At 39.0% G+C, this 25,039-nt stretch overlaps 3 protein-coding genes across 5 annotated transcripts in view; all 3 read left to right on the top strand.

Moving 5' to 3' along the window:
• The window catches only part of LOC104965385 (M-phase phosphoprotein 9-like), a gene marked incomplete at its 3' end in the record, with an annotated part of 69,959 nt that overhangs the window by 8,694 nt on the left and 36,226 nt on the right, over positions 1-25,039 (top strand). The window lies entirely within an intron of this gene.
• On the top strand, positions 877-4,092 carry LOC104965351 (M-phase phosphoprotein 9). The gene is made up of 3 exons (XM_010794310.1): positions 877-1,311; positions 2,310-2,378; positions 3,175-4,092. The coding sequence occupies exons 1-3, from the start codon at positions 1,081-1,083 to the stop codon at positions 3,274-3,276; spliced, it is 402 nt and encodes a 133-aa protein (XP_010792612.1). The 5' UTR covers positions 877-1,080; the 3' UTR covers positions 3,277-4,092.
• The window catches only part of LOC104965361 (membrane-associated phosphatidylinositol transfer protein 2-like), a 49,812-nt gene continuing 29,692 nt past the window's right edge, over positions 4,920-25,039 (top strand). Inside the window, exons 1-3 of one of the 3 annotated variants that reach the window (XM_010794320.1) lie at positions 4,920-5,111; positions 12,467-12,528; positions 22,516-22,737. In XM_010794320.1, coding sequence (XP_010792622.1) covers positions 22,660-22,737 — 78 coding nt within the window. In that variant the 5' untranslated portion in view covers positions 4,920-5,111; positions 12,467-12,528; positions 22,516-22,659. Of the gene's footprint in view, positions 5,112-12,466; positions 12,529-13,217; positions 13,244-16,497; positions 16,578-22,515; positions 22,738-25,039 lie in introns of those variants that run through there. The other 2 variants (XM_010794326.1, XM_010794333.1) reach the window with 2 other exon arrangements.

Below are 25,039 nucleotides of genomic sequence, written 5' to 3'. Positions count from 1 at the left end.
CATATACCACGATTCACCATGCCGGTCGCTCACAATCCTAAATTCGTAAGTGCCTACGATATAAGCATCCAACATTCACGGACGGACAACGCCGGACATCGTGAGAGAGAGAACTACCATCGTATCATACACACCTGACCTGCACATAAATGAGAGAGTGCTTTCCTCACTGTCTCTCAATCAACAGCTAAGAACAACAGAAAAGACACTTATAAGACGGAGTGAGAGTACTGGATACTCAACGCGCACAGTGATAATCGCCTTGGTAATGCGTTTACCACGCATCGGCACATAATTTCGTCATCACCTACTATGTCAGCCCCCCCCCAATTTTGCATTTTGAAATGCTCCCGATTTCTGAGGTCTAAAGGTTGGCAAGTATGGTTGACAAGCTGTTGTCCCTATTTATTTGACTCTGTTTGTTACAATGCTTGCTACTTATTCCGTTAATATTTTGGCTAATTAGCAAGAATGCAAGGAGCAGGAATCCTGGGTACGTGAGTGTTAAAAGTGCATTAAACTGTTTTAATCCGACAGCCGCTGATGTGCACGGAAGTCTGTCCGTTTCGTTAACATTTGAATAGCCAAATGGACGGAAATCCGTCCTATATGCGAATGAGAGGTTTGGCAAGCACGTGGCCGTGGCTCATTCCCCTGATAGGTGGAGAGTTGACCAATAAGCGGAGCACCTCTTTGTGACGTAGAAAAGTGTTGAAATCTGGATCAGTTTTTTTCAGATCCGTTGCAGCCCCTTTATAAGAGATTTGGCTACGGAGGAAAATAGAGAGGGTTGTGTTTTCTGACACTTGGTGAGTTCCCTGGAACACCGAGGACACATATTCATGTATAAAAGACGTACAAAGGTGCATTTTGCATGAGAGGTCCCCTTTAAGGAAAATTGTTTGCTGTTGCAGGACAAAGTAGGTCAGAGTGCACAAAGCTAAATGGGAAACAATACATTTGATCAATAAAGTGCAAAAACCCAAATATACACAATATAAACTTGAAGGTGTTTTCTACAGTGTGCTTCCCTTATTGACATAAATGTGGTGGACACAAATCAAGTAAATATCTGCTCACATGGAGGATCACATCACACTCTGCTCCTCTCCCTCAGACCTGCAGCCGTGCTCGGGCAGTGGTAACCCTCTGGAGGGAAACCCCCAGCTGGGCTGGGAGGGGCCGGGGGTCTCTTGTGTCTCCGAGCTGCAGGACTCCTGCGAGGACTCGCTTCCGCTTCTCCTGGACAGATTCCACTCGCTGACTGAGGCCGAGAAACTGTTAGACGAGCTGACGCAGGAGAAACTGCAGGTGAGGGCTTTTTATATCTCTGAGAGGAGCTGACTCACAGATCATCACACAGTGTTGAGCCACTCGTCAACCAGGGTTACGTAATCATTCTCATAAAAAGTATAAAATGTTAGGCTTATCTATCTGAGGCATTGTGTTGAACAAAACTATAGCAGAAAGTGATCAAATACATGTACCAGGCAAAAAAATAAGGATAAATAATAATAACAAGATCAAAGAAAACCAAACTTAAATGCATCAACCTGAATGTTAAATCATTTTACAAATTAAAAGGTAAAAACACTTTAACATTTAAACTCTCCTATCTTTTCAAACTATTTTCCTGTTGCAGTCTACTTGATATAAGTTTTTATTTCTTAGAAATATCATTAATAAAATCAAACCAATGATTTTCCAATGGCAGGTACCTCAGTTAGACAGTTCAATATAATGTCTAACTGAAGTACTTGTTGCAAAACGTTATGAACATCCTGCTAGAAATGAATTAATAATGGTCAAAAGGAAAATAGAATATAAAGAATGTCCTGGGAGAACCACACTGTCTCCAGCATTTAGAAGATTTGGTAATGAGTTTTCCAAACAAAGCTCAGTTCATAAAACAGAATTTGAAATGTTCCATTTACATCACATATTTTCGCAAAGGACATTTACTCACTTCCACATTGAAGTTCAGTTTAAAGAGCTTTTTATCTCTGGCACACGGGTCTTAACAGTGCAACTCTAATCCTCAGCTGACCTCTTATGTAACACGGACTTCATTATTTTTACACCACTCCTAAATGACTTCTATTTTTAGAAAGTTGAAGTCCTCTGTCCTAGTGCTAAGGGACATCTGGACACACACACACACACACACACACACACACACACACACACACACACACACACACACACACACACACACACACACCACCAAATGTGGTGAAAGTGATTTTCCCGGTTGTTTCATCAATATGATTATTTGTGGTACTAAATGCTAACTTGTGTGTGTTGTGCAGGTTGAGGCAGCTTTGAGTCGGATGCCTGGAGCCGGAGGGAGAGTGACTCTACAGACCCGGTTAGATGAGGTGAGACGCCAGATATATTGATCATGTTCAAACACTTTAGTTTTTTTTAAAGTAAGAGCTAAAGGCTAAGTGGATAACAGTTTTTTTTAACCAATTGTTGATTGTCAAGTTTCTCAAATGTGAGGAAGACTGCTTTTCTTAGTTTGATATAATTGTATTATTTGATATTTTGGGGTTTTAAATAAACACTTAGAGGTCACATTGAGCTCTAGGATATTATAATGAGCATTTTTCAAACGTATTTCCCTTTTTACATTTTATACACCAAACGAGTATTGAATAAATTACACAATTTTTTATAAAATGTTCCCCCAGTACAAACCTGTAACGATTAGTTCAGTATATACAAACACAATGATTGATTGATTAATTGATTGATTCAAAATGTTGTTATTAGTTATTGTTTATATATTTTCTAAATGATCGATTGAGTTTCCCATCATGAAACGACTGTGAAAATCTCTTGTGGATTTTTGCCATTCGAGGGCTTTGTTTTCATTCTTAATTCATGGGGTTAGTGAAAAGTCAAGGATTCACCAAAAATAATTAGCATTCATCCTCTGAACTCCATAAATGTATGAGCACATTTTTATGGCAATCCCTTCAAAAGTTGTAGAGAGATATTTTAACCAAAGTGGTGGACTGACAAACAGATTGCTATCATGGCTAAAAAGCTGCAAATCTTTCCGTTTGAAGAGCAGAAACCAGATCATTTATCACATTTTTGCTTCATAAATAAGTGAAACTAATAACCAATCATCCAAGTAGTTAATTTTCTTCTCTTTCCCCTCCCCAGGTGGCCTTAGAGAACCGTCTGGAGAGGCTGAATCGACAGCTGGGATCTCTCCGCATGACTCTGAAGAGATTCCACGTCCTCCGCTCCTCTGCCAACATATAGCAAAGTCTGTCTTTTCTCACCACAGTGTAGAAGCTACAACTTTCATACACTGCACTGATTGTCTGCCTGTGCCATAAAACCATCTGTACAAAGACTCCACACCATCTTTTTATACGTATATCTCTGGGATATTTTTATATGTCTGAAAGATATTTCCATTTTTGGAGTATATTTTTAGAAATGCACAGATTTGTAAAGTCGTTTACTTTTTTAGTCACAGAAATATTAATATGATATGTTTTACTTGCCATATTCAGGTGTAGATTTTTAAATCTGCCATGTGAATGAATAATCAAAAAGGACTTTCCAGCAGAGACATTCATCCACTCGGGAAATATGACTGCCATTTTAATTAATGTGTCAATGAACATTTCTGACGTTGAAGGTGTTAGTTTTATGTTTTCGTACATTTTTAACATGTTTATTTCTTTTAAGAGTCGTTTTTTTCTATTTGCTTTGGGCCAAATGTATGAAACTTGAAAAAATAATTTGTTTACTTGAATCAAAATCGCCTTTTTGCTTTGTTTACTTTCCATTACTACTTGACACTTTCCTTGCTTTATGTTTCATATTTGTTACAGGACTGGACTCTCTGTATTGGAGCTCATTGCAAAATCCAAACCAGCACACTTTCAGTACACACACACACACACACACACACACACACACACACACACACACATTCTTTGTTGTTTCTCGATCGATGCTTGTGCATGGAATCTTGTGCACTGCTTACTTTTGCCATGCAGTTTTCAACAAGACGTGAACTTCACTGGAACTATAATATTGTTGTTGCACAATAAATTAAGATTTTTCTAAACTACTTGTAACGTTGTTCCTGTTATTATGACTGACTCGTTTTTTTAATAATTTTGAATGTCTTTGACACAAATATTACATAATATTTTTGTATATGAAGTTATAGAAACCCTGGCTGTTTTAATAGATCCTTTACTTAAGCAAGAAGATGAACCACACTAAAAACAATTGCCTACAAGTAAATGACCTGGATTAAATGCCCCACAGTCAAAGAAGTCATTATGCAGAATGCAGAATTCGAAAAAACTGATTTATATCACTGGATTATAACGTTGCATGCATGAATGTGTCCATTATGCCTACATATTATAATGTTGCAACTGGTAAAGGTTGAGCTCATATTAACTTTTGTCATATCTACTGCTGGAAGGCAATCTTTGGTTTTCAATGAGCAATTCAAGGTTACTAATTTGATGAAATAAAGTTGAAGCACAATATTGAGTTATTATAATAAAACTCTAGGTGGTACGTATTGTACATCTTAATGCTCATATTACAGTCCATAATTTTTTACGGCACATTTTGAATGTAGTAGGCATTTTTATACTGTTGTATCGCTACTTTTACTAAAATATCTGTGTTATTTATTCCCCCAGTGGTTCAAGTATTTCCAGCCGTAATGTCCAGATGACCCAGCCTGACTCCAGCAGGCGGCAGTGCACCACGGGGGGGCGCCCCTCTTCTTCATGTTATGCAGGAGGATGTGCTGTCTTCTTCTGATGTAACTGTTAACCTGATCTGTGCTCAGACACCGGCGACACACCGGAGCTCACACACACCGGACACACACAGCACACCGTGTTTAGTGATGGAGTTGCTGCGGGGAGGTGACAGGCCGACACATGAACGCTCCGAGCGGGGGACTACAGGACGAACAGCGGTTCCCCTCCAGCGCAGAAAATAAACACCATCACCGACGATATCATCACCGGGCGTCTGTTGGGAAAATACACCTTTCACTGACAGCGATGTTGAATTATGTGGAGATCCAGGTGAATAACAGGGACTAGCTGCTGGTGAGTCCCTCCTGATGTTGTGTTGTTTATCTGATTAGACGCTGTCAACACTGATTAACTCTCAGGCTTCACGTTAATTAGGCAGACTGACACGATGCAAATGTTAATTATCTCCTCCAGTATTTGTGGGAGTGTTTGCATTAGCTGCAGTGGTCAGGTGACATCCATCGTTGTAGCTTTCCTTGAACCAAAACAGCTGATCAATAGCATATATCTCATTGTGATGTGCTGTGCAGATATTCAGTCTCACACAGCACCCTCTGGCAGGGAGATAACATGTTGCATAAACCTCCTATGTTGTACTTAAAAGAGAGAGGGATGTTCTATCTCTGCATGTAACCCACCCAATAAGCCGTATAATGTACGGTATACATCGGCTTTAAATTAAGTATACTTCAATGTGCACAGATGGATTTGAGTAAATCCCCTTCACCCAACCCTCTGTATGCACCATCATTTCCCTACAGCAGACTATACACAGCCCCAGATTCACCATCACAACTAGATTAGAACTCTGGGTTCCTGTACAAAACAGGGTCACAACATGCAGGACTCAAAAAGGGTGGATATGTTGCTTATTTGGTGCACATTTCTGAGAAATCAACCAACCAGACTAACAGTATAGCTGCGTTAAGATAAAGACTAATGTTAGCATTGATTTGGACACTAGTCATGCCTTTCATTTGCAAGAAAAAAACATTATCCGTTTAGACTGGAAAATGTTAGAAAATTATGAGAAATACCATTCACCCCACAAGGAAGACTTTATACTGCTTGTTTTTGGCTAATCTACAGTACAAATATGTTACATGTATGGTTCACAAAAGACAAAGAAAAGTAGCAAATATGAACATTCAGGAAGATTAAAGAAAGAATAAACAAATATTTGAGTTTTAGATGAATCAATACAAATGTAAGCATCCCCCCTGCAGCAGGCCATCTGAGTTCATCACACATAATTAGGTATTTTTTACATTATATTTCTTGAAATTGTGACTTCCTCTTTCACATTTTCCCCCTCCTTTCCTACCCTCTTTCTGTAAAGCACAATATAAATAATTTAACTTGACTTTCTCTCATATTAACTGTCTGAAGTTTGACCTATCCTAGAAGTTGTCCTATACATCCTGCTCCACAGGGCTGGAGCTATTCTCAGACTGAAGGTGAAAACACTAAAGAGCTGGTGTGGTATGTGTGATTCACACCGAGCCTGAAACCTATATAGACGGATGATGCAGAGGGGCCAGAACTTTTTAGGAAGAAACACTTTACCCCTTGAAAAAGTTTCGCAGTAGCCACAGAGCTTAAAATAATCAGTGTTAGCGCATTTTCAGTAATGCAAATATAACATGTATCTTACTCTAGAATCTAGATAACCACATTAATTTGATAATAATTCTAACTGTAGATACAGTTTAATTGAGTAAAACAAGCCTGAGTTCTTAGCCTTTGAGCAAAAAGATACCATCAGCTTGCTAACATGCTAACAAATATAGTGCTAATAGGTTATTGTTAGCTCATGTAAGGTTTAGTTTTGTTAGCTTGCTAATTAGCAGGAAACACAACATACAGCAAAGACCAATACAATAGGAGTTCATGAATTTTGCAGGAATCTTGTCATACACCAAAGTAAAGGAATGTAAATAACAATTTAAAATGTAATAATTAACTGACAAAGGTTCACCAAAGTCAGTATGATTTCACATTTCAAAATTATGAAAGTTTTAACCAAATTTCTTGAAAATTCATCTAGTTGTTAATGGACTAACCTTTTCTTAAATATCAGGATTAGCTGCTTTTGCTTTATTTTGAAAAGTAAAATACAAATATTTGAAATTTAAAAAATATGTTAAATCATTAGAAAAACATCACTTTGGGTTTTGGGATAAACATTCTCATCAGTAGCAATTCATCTAGTTCTTGAGATATTGATACCAAACTCAAAATGTCCGCCTTGTTGTGGCACTAAAGGGAACATCAGGGGATCATGAAAGTTATAAGGGTTCATCCTTAGGGTATCATGAATGCCTGCACCAAATTTCACCTCAATCTATCCGATAGTTGTTGAGATATTTCAGTCTGAACCTGAGTGGCGCACCATCCACAAACCGACCTTTCCTTGGAGCCGTGCTGCTACAGTATCATGGCTACAAATCTTGGGTGTTATCCAAAGATTTGACTTGCTAATTTAAGTAGTATCATATCATCTCCACTATCACCAAAACCATCAGATCCACTGCATGAGGTTCTGTTTCCTCCCATTTCAGGATCAGTGTGCATAATTTGAATGTATGTGGTGGGGGACTGAAAGAAGATGGAGCCTCGCAGGATCTGATTATCGGGCCAAAATGATTAGGTTTGCTTTAATGAATGCTGTTAGGAAGTGGCCACCGCAGAAAGAATGAGTCATGGTATTGATTGCCGCCCCCTCCTTCACTTGCTCCTTCTCCCTCCTCCATACCCTCCCCCGTCTACCAATCCATCCTTACTTCTATTTTCTTTCTTCTCACTCCTTTTAAATCAATCTTCTCCCATCTCGTGGAACATGCCAGGTTTTTTCCTCCAAAGCTACGTCAGACAGGTTTTTTGAGGAGGGTTGGCATGCAGCCGGGCCGAGCGTTGCATACTAATAACGGCATGACTCGCTCAGCGCTACAGTCTGGATGAGAGGGGAGGGGGAGGTAGGGAGGATGGGGAGGGGGTCTTGTCACGAGATGCCACGTCATCACAGTGTGTGGAATCTATTTTTAGCAGGGTAAACAGAGGGATTCCAGCCCACTGATCATGGCTTCACAGTGCGTGGAGGCAGGCTGCAGACTGTAGTGTTGCACTTGGATGTGAATGGAAAACATTTCTTTTTAGTCCTGACGGTTTGCCTATAGCGTCACACCCTCTCCTCCCACCGCTTCGGCCTGTCAGGGAGAAACACTGCGCCACAAATAGACGGAAGATCTGCCCATCTTTCGCTTTCTGCTCCTTATTGTGCCTCACATGCATGGGCATATGCACAAGCCTCACATAGGAAATAATCTAGCATGCAGAAGTGAAAGTAACCAGCATTGAGAGCTTTAGTTGTGAGGATATTAGAGGCTGTTATGCAGTCATACAGTACAAAGTAAAACCAGATAAAAGACATCAAATAATAGATAAAATATATAATATACACTACAACATGAAGTGTAGGTGTCTAACTTGACGCTATACATTAATGAGAAGCTCCTAATCGTTAAATTATTACCATTAATATGACATATATATACCATTAAATGTTGCACCTTTGATCCTCATTGTTTAACGCACTCTGTTTATTTTCATACATATATATTTGACATATTGTTTTGGTCTAAATGTCTATTTTGTATTTTTAAGATTTGAGAAAATGTACAATTCAGTGCACAAAATATGCGTTTCATGTTAATGTCCTTAACCCAAAAGTCCTTAACCCAAAAGTCCTTAACCCAAAAGTCCTTAACCCAAAAGTCCTTTGGGTCTGTATTGAAAATCATCTGGTTTTATTCTGAAATATATTTATTTTTCAGAATTATAGTCCAACGATCTGCTTGATTGTTGCTTCTTTTAAGCTCCAGAAGTTTATTTACAGAACTACATGTAATCAATGATGGATGCATTTATTTTATTTTCAAAAAGTTGTTTTGCTGTGATTTAATACAGCAGACACTGAGAAAGACTGAATTGCATATATACAGCAATTATTGGGGTATTGTTCTGAGAATCCAAAGCTAGAGCTGTCATGTTTGGCCACGTTGGCAGTGCTCATGCGGTTTGTTTGAGCACTTACTCTAATTAACAATCGCCGGGCTTTGTTCAGGTCCAGCGAGGCGTTGTGTCCTCATCAAATATTCAGACGTACCATGTTCAGTAGTATGGATGAGGAAGAGCAACCTGCTTACCTGATACTTTGAGCGTCGCTCTGTTAGTTAAAGTCATCTCTGTGGGTCGCTTCCCTCGGACTCACTGACGTGCTCTGCAAGTGGAGCTTTGAGATAAACACTGATAATAGTTTTAAAGGGGCCCTAATATGCTTTCCCTTTCCTTTAGTCCGTTAAAAAAGTGTTTGTATGTAAATGATCCTCCCTTGGACTCCTTTGTTTACTTCCGTAACATAGTGACATTACTAAGTAACATGCGCTTCTTTTGGCTGGCGCTCCAACACATTGTACGTGATAGGCTAAGGGGCGGGACATCTCTAAGTGGTTGACTAATCACAACAGAGCCGGCCAGCAAACCAATCAGAGCAGAGTGGGTTCTGGTTTCAGACAGAGGGTGAAAGGCAGAAAAAGGCAGAATGAGAAAAATAAAGCACTTTTTGAACATTAAAGCATCTAAACATGTAACGTAGAGGAACACAAAATATTCTTTCTTTTAGACATTGCTAATGGCTGATTGGATTCAGATCACACACAGCTACTCCCTTTTTATGATGGCTTCTTATTGTAACTAAGCATTTGCCTTTTGAACATCCGGAACCCAGCAGGAGCTAATTTGCAACTACAGCAACAATTTGTCTACTATTTGCATTTTTCAGCTATTCATCACTTTTCAAAGCTCCTGTCAAATGAAATAGATGGCAAGTGTTTTTCTGTAAATTTACCAAAATGCATGACAATCCATATAATCATTGTTGAGATATACAAACAGTTAACAGACAGTTTTTGATCTGATGACTGTGCTACAACAAAAAGGATGTAATTCACCAAAGATATTACAATTCATCCTGAGGAGAATGTGAATGTGTTCCAAATGTCATGACAATTCAAACATAGTTGAGATGTATCCAAAGACTCAATATACGATGTGGATTTAGACACAATATTGTGACTAATTGTTTTTAGGTTTACAATTTCAAACTTCATAGATGGTGTTTTTGCTGTTACTATCCTCTTTTTTTGCTACCACAACTGGCAGGACAATACAAAGCAAGACCCAAACATGACATTTGAAGTGGGGACTGTAATGTTACAAATAACTCTTTAGCGTTAATGTCTAAGACTAAAATGTACAAAACCCATACTGGAAAACACCATGTTAGTGACCTGTCAATCACAAGGTAACCCTGCCCTAAAGCATGCCCTTCTTTATTGTTCATTTTACTCTAAATGGGACCATCACTTATGAATTGACATTATGCTGTATTAAAGAAGACTTGAAATGACCAATGGAGAATTAACTCATGTATAAATTACTTTATGAGGGAATTAATCAACTGAGAAATAGGGTCATTGCACATCCAACCAGAAAGGGCGAAGAGTACTGTAGATAAAGATTTTAGAACAATATTAAAGGGAACGCACGTTTTGCACATTGGCTTTTTAGACCTGGGTATCATGAACGCATGTATCACATTTGATGGTAATCCATTCAATAGTTGCTGAGATATTTCAGTCTGGACCAAAGCGATGGACCGGGTTTGTAATGATTTTGTGAGTGAGTGATACATCTTCTCTCAGACTTTATAAATGTGAGCAATCAAGAGATGAATCTGTAGTCTTAATAGATGCTTAATCCTGGTGACAGGACCGGGTGTCCCTGCAGAGCGTCCCCCCTGTCTCCCCCACCACCCCGGCTGTATATTAGCCGGCCTCGGAGGCCTGGAGCCGGGCCAAACAGTAATGGTATTGGCCCCGGAGAGTGGATCTTCCCCTCCTTATATCTCCTTCTAAATCTCCTCAGCTAAATGACCTGTATTCCTCTTCTGTCCTAATGTTTCCTTGTCTACTGTATATTAACATCAACCTGCCTCTGTGCTGTCCACCTCCACCTGCAGATCCTCTTATCGTGTGTGTGGGTGTGTGCATGAGTGCTCAGATGAGACTGTAAATGACCATGTGTTGATAGAGTTAATTGTGAGTTGTTGAAAGAGGCTTCTCTGATCTCAACCGCCTGCTGCTTCCTCCTGTTGGAGTTTCTCATGGATGTTTTTGATGTTGAAGGAATGCTTTTTTGCTGCTCAGCTCTGTACTCACTGACCTTGATTTCTATCTCATAGCCTTCATCACTTGACTTTTATCTGACACACATACATCTGTGATGTGCAGCTAGTATGTGTATCTTTTCTCTTGCAGTATTTGTTTACTTTGTGCCATTTATTATTGTGCTTCTTTGACTAGTTGAAGGACAACAGATGCAGTTTATCCTAAAGCTATGTTCCGTGACAGTGCATCAAATGGTGACATTTATGTGTACCGTTTTGTCCGATTTTCAAAAATAACTAGTTTCAATTATTTAAACGGATATTGCAATTGCTTTATGATTTATATACAGTCTATGTGTAAGAGGCATTGATCATTTTGCATCATATTTGCCATTTTTGTTGAAAAATATATAAATTGTGATTCATCGGTACACAATGCCCAATATAGAATATTATTTTGACACATTTTTGCTTTTTAAGGAATATTGTGTCTCTGGCATTTTAGGTATTGCAATTAAGATAAAATGAGTATGAACTGTTCATCGCTGTATTTTTTCCTCAACTCAACGAGGCCTAACTTAATAAAGGTGATAATAAAAGAGAGATTATACTGTATAATGTTGCATTTATAGCTTGTTTTGCTGCTTTCCTTTCATTATTTTAAAAGCTGTTCCTGCTGGTGGCTTTAAATCTAAACTTAAAGAGAACAGTTATGTGTTTGTTTTTTCATCAAGGGCAGCCAGCGAAAATACATCTGACTTTCTGTTTCCTCATTCATAAAATGTTTATTTTTAAATGAGCGAACACCATTATAGACTGAAGCCCCAGATGAACAGTGTGCGGGGTGATTAGCCTCCCTCCCCCCTCTCCCCCTTCCTCCCACAGACAGTGATGCATCGCCGCCATTTACCAGAACGCAGGAAAGCAGAGCAATTTGAGAAGCATCACAACTAACCCCTGTGGCCTGCAGCCGCCCGCACCACCATCCCCACCGCGCTGCTCCTCTGCCGCCCCCTGCCCTCCAACTCCACCCTGAGGCTAAAAATAGCTCGTCCTCTTTCATCACCCAGCCATCACATCAGGCTCACTCTCATTTGCTGCCTACGCCTCTTTTTATGTTGTGATGTTTTCAGAGTGTCAGATGTTCACATGAGCTGTTGTTGTTTGGCATACGGACTTCCATCTGATCTTAAAGTAATGTCGTTTTTATAAATTGTACTTTCTTTGATTTTATTCTGTTGCATTTCTTCTGTTCCTCAACCTTGATTGAGGAAGGAAGTTATTTCGAAACATGACTTCTGGTATTTATGAAATATGAAGTGTGAGGTCTTTGAGGAAACACTCTTTTTTAGAGCTGTGTGTCAGATAGTAGAGTGTGCCTCGTTAAACTGACATTAGTATCTCTGCTGTTTCTCATTCACAGGAAGAAGGAGAGGAAACCATCGCTGGAGATGGACTGCAGGTCGGTGATAACATCTCAAATCTGTGAGTTTGATGAAACAAACCTTCTCTGTCAGCTAAGCAGCAGTTGAGGAAGTATTCAGTTTCTTTTATCTAAAATAAAAGCAACAGTTCTACAATAAAAAAAAATACAGAATTGCCAGTAAAAGTCTGACTGAAGCAAATCAGCAAATATAGTTAAAGTATCAAAGTAAAAGTCTCTTACCATTTTTCTTTTTAATATATCTATTAAAATAGTAACTAGTGAATACAGCTATCAGGTATCAACATAGTGGAGTTTAACAAATGACTAAACTAATTTAACAATATTTGCATCTGGGACCATAACAACACAAAAGTATTTTAAAAATGAATGGATTTTGGTCTGGAATAACTAATAGTATGGTGGCAACATTTAGATCATAAATGATACGTAATTATTATTAATGACTGTTTTTAACACTGTAATTGCCTACTAATTGAACAGTAGTTAAGTACAGTACTTGAGTAAATATACTTCCCAACACTACAGCTGGGATTATTTTCCAGCCATTTAGCCTTGCAACTCGGTGACATTATGATATTAAAATTCTGAACGCTGTTGAGTAAATAAATAAAAATATCCATCAGGGATTTGTGCACATGCTGCAGCAGCCAGCGTGACGTCCTGATGAAATGCTGCCAGGGACAGCAGGAGCCGACGCACGGTAACATCCCAGGCCGGCGTTTGATTCGTGCCGATGAGTAACAGGAGTGTCTGGTGAGCAGAGATGTGTTTGACACGGTCACAAATTAACAGCCGTTATAGTAGCAGATGTTCACATTGTGCAGCGGGACTGTGTGGCGTTGAGGGGTTGATTCTGTTAGCGTGTGTCCTGCTGATGCTCGGATAAAGTGTGTGTGTGTGTGTGTGTGTAGGGCGGAGTACCCGTCAACAAGTCATTTTATTCTGAGGATGTACATCCCTGCAGCTCGATGATAAAACCAGAGGCTGCTGCACAAAGCTCATTCTCATTCTCAGCCTCACTTCCTGTTCGTTGGTATGACAGTAAATGTAATCTCGCTGCAGGTTCACCTTTTGTGATCTGTTGTAGTACATTTCTTCAGATCCATCCTCAGGAGCTAAAAGGCCGCTCAAACTCTCTTCTTCAGATCAGAATCAGAATAAGAACTCATGTATTTATCCCTAGGGGGAAATTGGATTTGGGTTGAACTGTTTCTTCAGTATAAAATTAAACAAATAAATTCAATGAAATAGAAATAGAAAAAATGTATATATTATATATGAATTTTTTTTTCATATATAATAAATTGTATTAAATCAATTATTCATATATCTAACTTGGAGAAAACAAGATATAACAAAAATAAATATGTTGAAGTATGAATTATACAATAAATACAGTAGTGTATTTATATAGAAAATGACATTAGTGTTATTGCGTTACAGTCTGTTGCACAATAATGCCATATGCCAGATTTTTTTAATGAGATGTGGAGCAGCATCAGCGACACAATCCCCTACAGAATCCGTCTGGCTGCAGGTTGGGATATTTTTATCCTGAAACCCACAGAGACACGTCGGCTGGATGTAATTAAAGAGACGTTTATAAAGCGTAGGCTTGTGAGTCACAGAGTTTATCCCACTCGCAGCAGGTGTCATTTGAGGAAAGATCTCCCTCCAGTGTGTGCCCCTGATACATTAACATTACATTTAGACATTTAACCCACTGTAATACTGGGAATTGTCTTTTTTCACTTTCTATTTTTATACACAGGAAACATAAATGAGCTTTAGGGATGCTGGTTGTTCAGATGGAGCTAGGCTAACTGTTTCCATCTGTTTCCACTCTTTATGCTATCTAAGTTAGCCTGATGCTTGCTGTAGCTTTATATTTCTCAATCACAAACAAGGGTAGCATCAATCCTCAAATTGCAAAGCATATTCCGAAACATTTCACCATTTTCTTTTAACTAAAGATCACATTTTTTTATGAAAGGTTTGTTCCAAATGAAAGACATACTCGTATTACAGCCAAACCGTGTTCTTAGTGGTTATTGCCAAAAATGGTGCCTGGTCAGGGGTTTTCTGACTCTCCACTGATTTATCAGCGCTGTGTCAGAAGCAAGGTTGTATTTTCCAAATGAACAGCAAATTGGACATTTTTAAACGTTGTGTTTGGCCCAGTAAAATGTATTTAATGTAGGCAGAGCTGTGTGTTCATGGATTATTTCACCAATCATAATCCAGGACGTAAATGATCTGTTTTCAAATGCAAAAGTTAAACCCATGTGCAAAGTAAAAATAAATCTACAGTATGGTAGGTTTTACATCAATGTGAGCAGTAAAGCTTGACATTTAAATGCAGATAAGCTGCTGCAGTGTCCACATGCAGATTACAGCCTCTGGAGTGACGTCGCAGCTCCAGGCTGAAATAAAGGAGCACAGTTTTGCTCATTCACTGATTTGCCAGTCAAAATCAGAGACCTGTTCGCATCACTCAGCTGGCTCATTCAAATTCTGTGTGTGATGCTGGTGAGAAAAATACCCAGCAGGAGAGGCGGGATGGTCACGACACCGTGCAAATAGATGCATAATCATCAGAGCAGGTGATCTGCCTCTGGCATCACATCCAAATGATTCATGCACATGAGCTTTACCAAACCTCTTTCATCTCCAAGCCTACATGCGACTACATGCCAGAGCTATAGGATTCAATGAAGGCGTTGAGGACTTGTGTGGAGGTGTCAAAAGGCGCTTTATGGTTTGTGCATCTCAGTGAGAATAATAAAGTATTTATCATTTATATGCAATATGAAAGAGTAGCTTCCTGTAGACATATGAGACAAGCACTGCAATAAATAGTTGATAATCTTCATTATTTATATCATTTTTCCGAGAGCAATAATGCATATCTTACAAAAAAGACATTAGCAAACAACATTTTTTTATTTTTTTATTGAATTTAGTAGACAAATCAATTAAGAGATCACTCGAGAAATGAATCAGACGATGAATCAAAGTACTGACACTTATTAGTCATTTTTAAAGCACAAACGATGAATTTCCTCTTGTTCCAGCTTGACATTTGAGAACGTTAAATCTGACTTGTCTTTACTTTCATTATGCACATGTGTTGCAGACTTTAATTAGCTAAAGTCTAGATGTAAGCAGAAATAATTAGAGTGAATATTGCTTTTTATTAAATATGGGTAAATAAATAATAATAAAAGAATGTACCTTATCAACACAGGAAATATACTGATTAATTAAGTAAAAGGTAAATAAATAAAACTTACTAGGAATAAACCAAACAACTCTTCATATAAAATAATGTAGTTTTTGAGCTTGTAGTTTGAATTTGATTAATATAGCACCTGTTCAAACAAAGTTACATATTGCTTAACTGATAGAAATGTACCATATACCATATACAAATATTTAAAACACGCCTAAAAGGGGAAAGAACTTCAGTAGCGGAGTCTGGATATAAGTTAAATTCTATCCAAAACATTTGTATTTGTGGAAGAAGAAGATGTTGCTGTGTGTTTGTGAAGTGTACCCATTAAGAGAATGAAATACACCCAGGGAGTTAGTGACACTCAGATGCCTGTACATCTGTCCAAAAACAAGTGGAGAATTGATTCTGGACTCGTCGTTAGAGAGGGATGGTCACACAAAAAAAAAAAAGGCAATCAATCTGGTGGGCTGCAACGCCGACTTCCTGCATCACAACACTGTCAACCAATCGGGCTTCAGCCTCATGCGTCTCCATGGTAACAGGGCTTCCTCAGTTCCTAGGAGGTGGAGACGGCAAGGGAGGGAAAACAGAACAGAGGTGGATGGGGGAAGAAGGAGAGGGAGAAGAAGAAGAATCGATACCTTCTCTTATTTCCCAGTGAGGATTTAAGAAGCTCCTTCCTGAATACCGGGGCTGGGGGGGGCGAGGCTGCAGTGGATTGGTTGACAGTGTTCGGCAGAAAGAGAGGGGATCGGGGAAGGGGGGAAGATGCCCGGGCTGCTGGTCTCTGTGGGACCATGCAGATCTGCCCCTAAAGACTCTGCTCAGAGGATCAGTGTTTGCTCCTGCGAGGTAAACTGATTTATTATATTTAAATACCTGTCTTTGCAGCTGTTGCTATAAAGACAGGTACATGATGGCAACATGGATGCCTGCCTGTTGGACTCCAGTCCAGACTGATGTATTTGTAAAGAGGAGCAGGCTGAGGAGCTGCAGGTGGCTGCAGTTCGAGAGGGGTTCTACAGGTGGCTTTGTTCATTTTACTGCGAGAAAGACATTTGAATGAGATGAGTAATGTTTGAAATGTGTTTGTAAGGAGCAGAGGAGTGTTGTTGCAGCGAGGCTTCATGTCTTGCTGCAACACATGTTTGATGGTAGTGTAGTGATGTGCAGGGAGTTAGTGTACGCTGATGGGAGGAAACGTAATCAATCAGTATCAGCACCACAGAAAAGACACTAAATTACAACATTTGACTGTAATATTTTAAAGTGTAGTTTGGCCACAGCTGCTGATGATCACTTTTGCTTTGCAGCTAATTTGAATGAGATTTGAAGTACGCAGCGAGAGCGTACCGCACAGTACTCGACTCCTCCAGAGATCACACTCGGTGTGTTTGTCTTCCTCGGCCTGCTCGTGTGCGTGGCAGGCGTCATCTGATTTATTCTGCAAGACAGCATGTTTCTTCAGATGTGAAGAATGCTGTGGTGTGTTTTGAATCCATGCTGTTATCAAAAGCAGAGACAAATTCCATCAGGGGATCTTGTTAGTGCAGCAGGACTCCTGTAGCGCTTCAAATCGCTGGAGAAGAATCGACTCAGATGCATCAAACTGTGATGATGTGTAACAAAGACATGGTGCGTTGGCTTCTTGCTCTTAAATGTAATGCATGTTAGATTACACATTTTATATGTATACAGTAATCGTTATCGTCTTTGTCCCATTTGTCCGTGAGATTATGATAATTCATTGGGTGTGCATTCTGTAAATATGTTCTGAGGAATTTTAAGTAGCTCTGATTTTCATTAAACATGACTTATAAAAGAAAGGCTCACAAAACATCCCCCACAGACGGGTCTTCACACATTGGGTGATGCTCATGCCCGAGTAGAAAACAGAATTAGATCTTTTGTTAAAATACTTTTGGAAGAATGACCCCACACAAATTCACCTCTCAGAAGTTATTTATTTAGTATCAAACCAGTTAGTTTTTTAATTATAATCTGTGTTATCTCTTTACTCTGTGTCTATGTTATACCATCTTTTAGCTCATTGTTTTGTTTCAAAGGGCACGTGCTATACTTATTTTCAGGTTCATAATTGCAACATTTTAACATGATTTAATGTTCTAAAGCACATTTCAATTTTTCTACTACAGTGTGTCTGAATATACAGCCTCTCTCTGAAGCCCAGTGTGCTCTGATTTGCTCACCAGAAAAATATGTTACACCTGTGCAAATGTAGTTATCAACACATGGATGGAGATACTCATATTCGAATGAGACTCTCTGAGAATGTGACATAGAAATAAGAGCCAATCAGATAAAGGCAGCTCAGATATAATCTGACTGGGTCTGATGTGGGTTAGTAAACGTGCCAGAAACACAAATGTACATGTACCGGAACTGAGTCATTTATGAAACATCCTCTTCAAGACCCACAACGGTGTGGTTTTGTTTCACTCTCTTGGTTGTTGTTTCCAGGAACAGCGATGAAAAGTCTGATGAATGTCTAGGCTACTATTTCAAATTCAAATAAGTTTCACTGCCCCCAAGTGGCCAAAACTTCTCTTATTGCTGCTTTAAAGGAGAGTGTTGACCTGCCACCTCCACTGTTGTTTGGCCAGTAAATCAGTAATTCTCAATCACACATTGCCAAGGGGTCAATGACAAATATTTTTCAATTAATAACATTGACATTTCTAATCTAAAATAGTTTCCAATCGAAAAAGAGTTACATCTTTTGCATTTCTGCAGAATACAAATGATTTTAGGGTGAGGTTAGCTGCAGAGCGGCTGGCAAAGGGCTGAGAGGTGTGTACATATCCAGCTGCAGAAATAGTATGTCAGCCTATTGCTTTTTTACGTAGAAACATCCACAGTCTGTGTGTGCGGTCAGACACAGGGTTTCAGTTTAATGGGAATGGGTGGACAGTAGGTCGGGGTGCATTTTTCCGGGATCCAGGGTGTCAGCCTCCAGGACCAGGCTCCTGGCAGGCGGTGTTGTGTTTAATGGACCAGAGCTGTTTCCTTCCAAGTCGGTTACCTCGGTGGCAAATTCTGTGCAATTTATCTGAAGGTTTCCTCAGCCTGCCGTCACACAGGCTGTGATGGAGGGCAGCTGGTAGCCTGGCTCCCTCTCAGTGCTGCAGATGAGACGTTTACTTGCTCTGCGGAGTGTCACTGACTGTGATTTTCGACTGTGAGCTCAATTAGGAGGCCTTCAGATTAAACTGGGAGACTGCAGGATTGTTTGAAATGTCCCAGCGGCTGCATGAAGACAATCTTCAGTTTGATTTTTATTGAAAATGTTTTCACAAAATCGCTGCAATTTGAGCCACCCTGCAGTGCTCGCAGTGTTCTATAAAGGACAACCTTCCTTTATGATTGGCTTCAGGTTTGATTCCCTAATGCCTTAAAAAAAGGGAAAACTTCATCAGTTAAATGGATTAGAGTGGATTGAGGGACACAGGGAAGGAGGAGAGCTCATTTGCTACATGCTGTGGTTGGGTTGTTTTGTTGGAAATTGCCCATAAGCCCGAGGGAACTTTGTTTATGTCTGAAGCAGCGGTGGTCATTCCCAAAGTAATGAGAGGGAGTGGAGCCAAATTCAGAAACAGTTATTGAGTGAGATGAAAAGCATTACATGACATGTTGATAAATGACTTCCCGTTATTGAAATAAAATGAATTGAAGATTGGCTGCCAAGTCAGATCGGAAGACATTTTAATGTTTTCTTTCAGGGTTAAGTGCTTATCTTTTTACAGTGAGGGCTGCAGTAAGTGTACTGTGGCTTATGATGTACTGAACTAAACACAAACAAATCTTACAGACACACTGGATAGCACTCATACTGTGCTACTATAATCAATATTTGTTATGTTTCTGTCTCAGGTTATTTATTCATTTTGCATTAGACAGAGCAGACAGAAGTCTTATACACGCTTTATAGAAATAACTTGAGTAGCATTAATGTGAACCCTGCAGTAAAGTAAATGTTAATAGAGCTGATGGTTGATAATGTTTTGTCTATTGTGTCATCGTGAATTTAATTGAAAGAGAGACCCTCACTGAAGCGCCCTACACTTAAAAAGAAATGGCAAAATAAAGAAAGTTAAAGAGTTTTTTATTGATTTTTATTATATGTATGTATAATTGTTCTTCTTCTTATTTTTTGTATTATTATTTGTATTTTATTGTTATATATTTCAATTATTATCTATAGATATCCCAATAATACTGTTATAATTCCAAAAAAGAGAAACGATGCACATACAGAAAGTCAAAGATATTACTGATTACATTATTACTTTTATTATTATCTTATTACTTTGTATTTATAGTTGTTATTATAATCTATAGATATCCCAATGTTATTGTGAATTAATTCTACAAAGAAAATCGTGTTTTTAAATCTGATGTCGTGGCATTCCTATTGTCAGTATAGTATATATATTTAAAGCAGAGACATTTTTTAGATATTTTGTTTCTATTAATGAGCTCGACATCCTCCTGACATGACATCATAACATCGTCGTCCTCTTGAGCTTAGTTTTCAGTTTATGTTCATGTTTCAGAGATTGCCGGCTGCTGTATCTGATGTGCTGACTCACAGCTCGTTTAGCTGATGGAGGCAAAAGAAAAAGAAAAAAAAAAGCCAAGATGCTCGGTCTATCTGTCGATGTGTCAGTTTTCATCTGTCTCACATTCTGCTTCATGGGGATTACTGTGTCTCTATATATAGCACTTCTTCTGTTGCTCAAGGACTCCTTCACGGGATTCAGTGAGAAATGCCACTTCATTTCCCTGCTGTAATTGTATCACAGTAAATAAGGTCGTACGTGGCGGCCTCTGGAGAGCTGCTGGGATTTGAATCTTCAGTCATTGTTCAGGCAGAGCGCTGCAGTTTTATTACCTGTAGATATTGTTTGTAATACACTTTGCATTGTGGGAATTACAGAGCCTGACTGTGTTTTGGAGGACTCAAAGATTATACTTCTTGTTTCTTGACACTGGTTTGAACCCAAGGCTAAATTTACTTTTCAATTACACTATTTTGAACTATAGCGCGTAACATGCAGACCTTCGGTAACCAATGATGCATTCAGGGGCTCCTTGAATATTCCCATTACCCGAAATAGGACGTTGTTCTTGTTTATGAACAAAGACAATCTCTTTGATTTTATTAGTCAGAGCATTTTAACAACACAATGTTAGCTTTTTTCTCCACAAATGTTCCCTTACAGCTGGAAAACATTTTTTTCAGATATGTCTAATGTCTTTTTTTAAAATTGTTAACCAAAGTGAAACATAAGTGAGTGGTGTTTTCACCATGTCATTTGTATCCTCTTGAAAATGTATTAGGTTTAAGCTTGGCCCATGTTACACCCTCACACCAAGATTCCAAAACATTAGAGGTAATTATTTCTGTAATAGTGCAAACAAACCATTAAACAAACAAATCAAGCGAATAAGAATACCATTCTTGGCAAAGGTGAATACACTTTTGAGATATTTAACATGTTGAAACACTAATATTCATACAATTAAACAATATAGAATGGCTCCTAACCTTTTCCCAAATCATTAAAGAGGCTACTTTCACTGTCATACTGTACTACCTGACCTCTGCAGTTCATCTGAGCAGCCTGACCAAACATGCATAACCTGATGATGCACAGATGGACAGACGGTGGGACACCGCCACACACACACACACACACACACACACACACACACACACACACACACACACACACACACACACACACTCAGCTCCACCTCCTCTCTCATGTTAACAGCATCAGAGTTACCGTCCTTAATCTGTCTGAGATTAGGTAGCCATCGTCATGTGACTGAATTCATCCCTGTCTGCTTGCTGTTGCATTATGTTAACAGCAACAGTATTTATTTTTCTCACCTTGTTTAGAAGAAAAATTTGAAGTGGCTTTAATATTTCTGTGAAAGTTGTGTGTCATAGTGAGGAACCTACAAACCTAGAGAGGATTATCAGCTGTATCTGCAGCTTTACGGAGCTTTAAAGTGAGTTTCAGATCATTGTTTATCTGTCGTCCTACAACTTCTGGCTCACTCTCACTGCTCTTATTGCATCATTTTAGAGAAAACACCTTAAAAAAGATCACTACCAGTTTAACAGAACAGCAGAAAGACAAAGTTACAGACTATCTGGTGAACGTAGTTGAGCATTTTTGTGGTAAAGATATTTCTCTAAGGAGTCAAAGATAAAAAAAAAACGGAGCTATATTAAGAGTGAATATTGGAAACAAACCTCCAAATGCGTCATCATGTTGCTCTGTAACTGCTTAATGTGCACAACAATGTCGCCATGTACATTTGAAAGTTCATGATTGTTGCGTTCACATCTTGTTTCTGCTGCCTCCAAATGGTCAAAAACAACAAGCAGCAATGACACCATTTACAACTCTAGTAAGTAGTGGGAGTAGAAAGAAACAGGAAATGAAAGTATGAATACCTTGATTAAAATGCTGCATTGACCACATCTTGGCTGAGTCTTCACTGTGTTTACACGGAGTTGGGATTTAGGTTGCGGGGGGATTTCAGAGATGTTGCTAGGTCAGTGGATTACCTTGTAATAGATCTGGAGGAAGGCTGGAGGACTCACAGAGGAGCGGGTTGGCTTGTGTTGGGGGGTTTAATCCTTGAGACAAGCATGCTAACTCTGGTTTGTAAGTCATGCTGGGAGCTCAAACCTACATATTGTTAAACCTCATCTTATCCCACTGAAAGTCTGTTTTTGCTTCTTGTCTCTCAGGTGTCAATAACGATGACTCCCGTCCTCGCTGTTTGAACATGCTGCTCGGGTAGCGAAGCCGAAAGAGAGGAGCGTCTAGCCTTCACTTCTCTGGACACACACACCCTCACACACACCAGGAGTTGGCCAAATTCAAGCTCAACCATGCTGATTAAGGAGTATCGCATCCCCATGCCGATGAGCGTGGAGGAGTACCGCATCGCGCAGCTCTACATGATCCAGGTGAGCAGTTTTCCATGTAAATCACACACTACAATGGGAACAAAATGTCTTTCTATTAGCTTAAATTAAAGGCTTTAATGAGGTGTTGTTAGTGAAGTCCAAGAAGGCTGGAGACCTGGAGTATTTTCTCTGGAGGTCAGGAGTTTGAAGTGTGGTGCTGTACCTGAACTAGAGCGGTGAGCAGCGTGGTCACAGGGTCACAGATGGTGCTCCATATGCCTGATTCATTTAATAGTGTTGTGCATATATACACATATATAGTCACATAGAAAATGCACTAAAAGATTATTTTATTTTGCAAATAAATGCTGGTAACCATTAGTCAAATATGTTTATTAGGCAATCATCAAGGGAAAGCCTTTAGGTTTAGAGTATTTTTCATAAAACTGCTGATAATTGAAAGAGTATATATAATAGAATTAAGTTTGTTATTATGTGCATATTATTATATAAACTGAAGATTGAAACGTTATGATAATCCAGTTTGTTGTTAGTGGAAATGATTAATTTGATGTTTGGCTTAATTTTAAAAGAAAAAACTAGGACTACGCAGTAAGTAAGATAACCCATAATGCTCATGGAACCAACAAAAACATTTATAAGAACATAAACAAAAAAGACCCGCATAACACCATAAAAGAGAAAAGACAGGGTGAATAAATCCAAATACTCATAATATGTTTGATGGGAGAGAGAAGTGCCATTTTCATTTGTGGACTAAAATGTGAAAAGACATGAAGGGGGTAAAATACCTTCAAATCATAAATGATTTTGTTTATTTACACTTCGTTTGGATGTTGTTTGGAATCGGTATATTGAGGGCAATCTGAGAGCGCAGACATGCAGCAAGGCCCTGCTGTACCTCACAAGGTGATTTGTTTCTTCGGCCATGATTCAGATCCGCTCTGATTACATTTAATGGCTTCTTCACTGGCCCATGCACGCCCTTCCACCTAATTTCATTAAACTAGGGCAAGTAGTTTTCCTGTAATCCTGCTGACGGACAATCTGAACGACTTGTTTGAGGAGATAATGATATTATATAATTTGTGTGTAAAAGTGATCATATTTTTCAAGAGTATATATTTTTAATCCGTAATGCAGATTTATAATCCGTACAAAATATACCTGTATACAACTCTTTAATGAAAAGAAAACTGGAAAAAACATCGGAAGGAGCAAAGAAGAGCGAACCTTCCGAAAAAAAATCTTAAACAAACCTCCTGAATATTAGCTTTGATGATGCACACGCACACACACACACACGCACATACGCACACATGCACACACACACACACACACACACACACACACACACACACACACACACACACACACCACCACCTGCTCCTTCTCAGCGTCATAGCTAAGTGCCGGTTGCTGTGGTAACTGGTGACATCAGCTGCAGCATGGCAGCCGCTGCCATCATTTGTTTGTGATCTGGGCGGAAAGAAAGAAAGAGAGCGAGAGAGGAGATGTGATGGCGCAGTCAGCGTTACCATTGACGACATTATGTCTGGCTCCATATTACTGGATACACTGTTTACAAGATGTATGCATCACTCATGTACCCAATGTAAACACCCTTGTGTTAAATACGATTATTTTAAATACATCTGTAGTTTGCAAACTTTGACATGTGTGATCCAAAATAAACCAAACAACAGATCAGAAACACATCAGTGAGCCACACTCTGACGCACCATGAACACACACACTGTAGTTTATTTTGACTCAATCTCACAAACTGCTGCTCCAAATACTCACTAGAGCAGAAAATATGGATTACGCTGGCAATGAAAATAGAACCAAAGAAATCCATTTGGATTTTAGTTTGAGTGACCTTTGATTAAAAAAACGTCAGGCGAAGTGCTCAGATGTTTGAGTGGCGAAAAGAGAAAATGGAAAATGTAGGACAAACAACAAAATACAAATCAACATATATTTGTTAAGTTATGGTATTAAAGATGAAAACATTCAATTAATATATCATTTTGACTCCATGGACAGAAACAGAAAATTCACCTCGTTGATCATCGTAAAACCCACTTTATCAAACATAATGTTAAAAACTCAATAAAACTCATGAAAGCCGCCTTGGTTAGTCTTTCTACTGTTTCAGCAATCACTAACGTTAGTCTGCTCGAAATAAACCCTTAATTCATGAAATGAGATGTTACAATATGTCGGCTTTACACGCTGAGTTGCTCTTGTCCTTTGGAGGGATGACATTAAGTTAGCATATCCAATGTTAATTAATAAATAAAGATCACACCTATTTTTCACTTGCATGATCGACCAA

This window comes from Notothenia coriiceps, unplaced genomic scaffold, assembly GCF_000735185.1.
Source record: "Notothenia coriiceps isolate Sejong01 unplaced genomic scaffold, NC01 NC01_scaffold00002059, whole genome shotgun sequence".
Taxonomy (NCBI): Eukaryota; Metazoa; Chordata; class Actinopteri; order Perciformes; family Nototheniidae; genus Notothenia; species Notothenia coriiceps.
The sequence above is the reverse complement of the archived record's forward strand: the minus strand, read 5'-3'. Positions and strand labels throughout refer to the sequence as shown.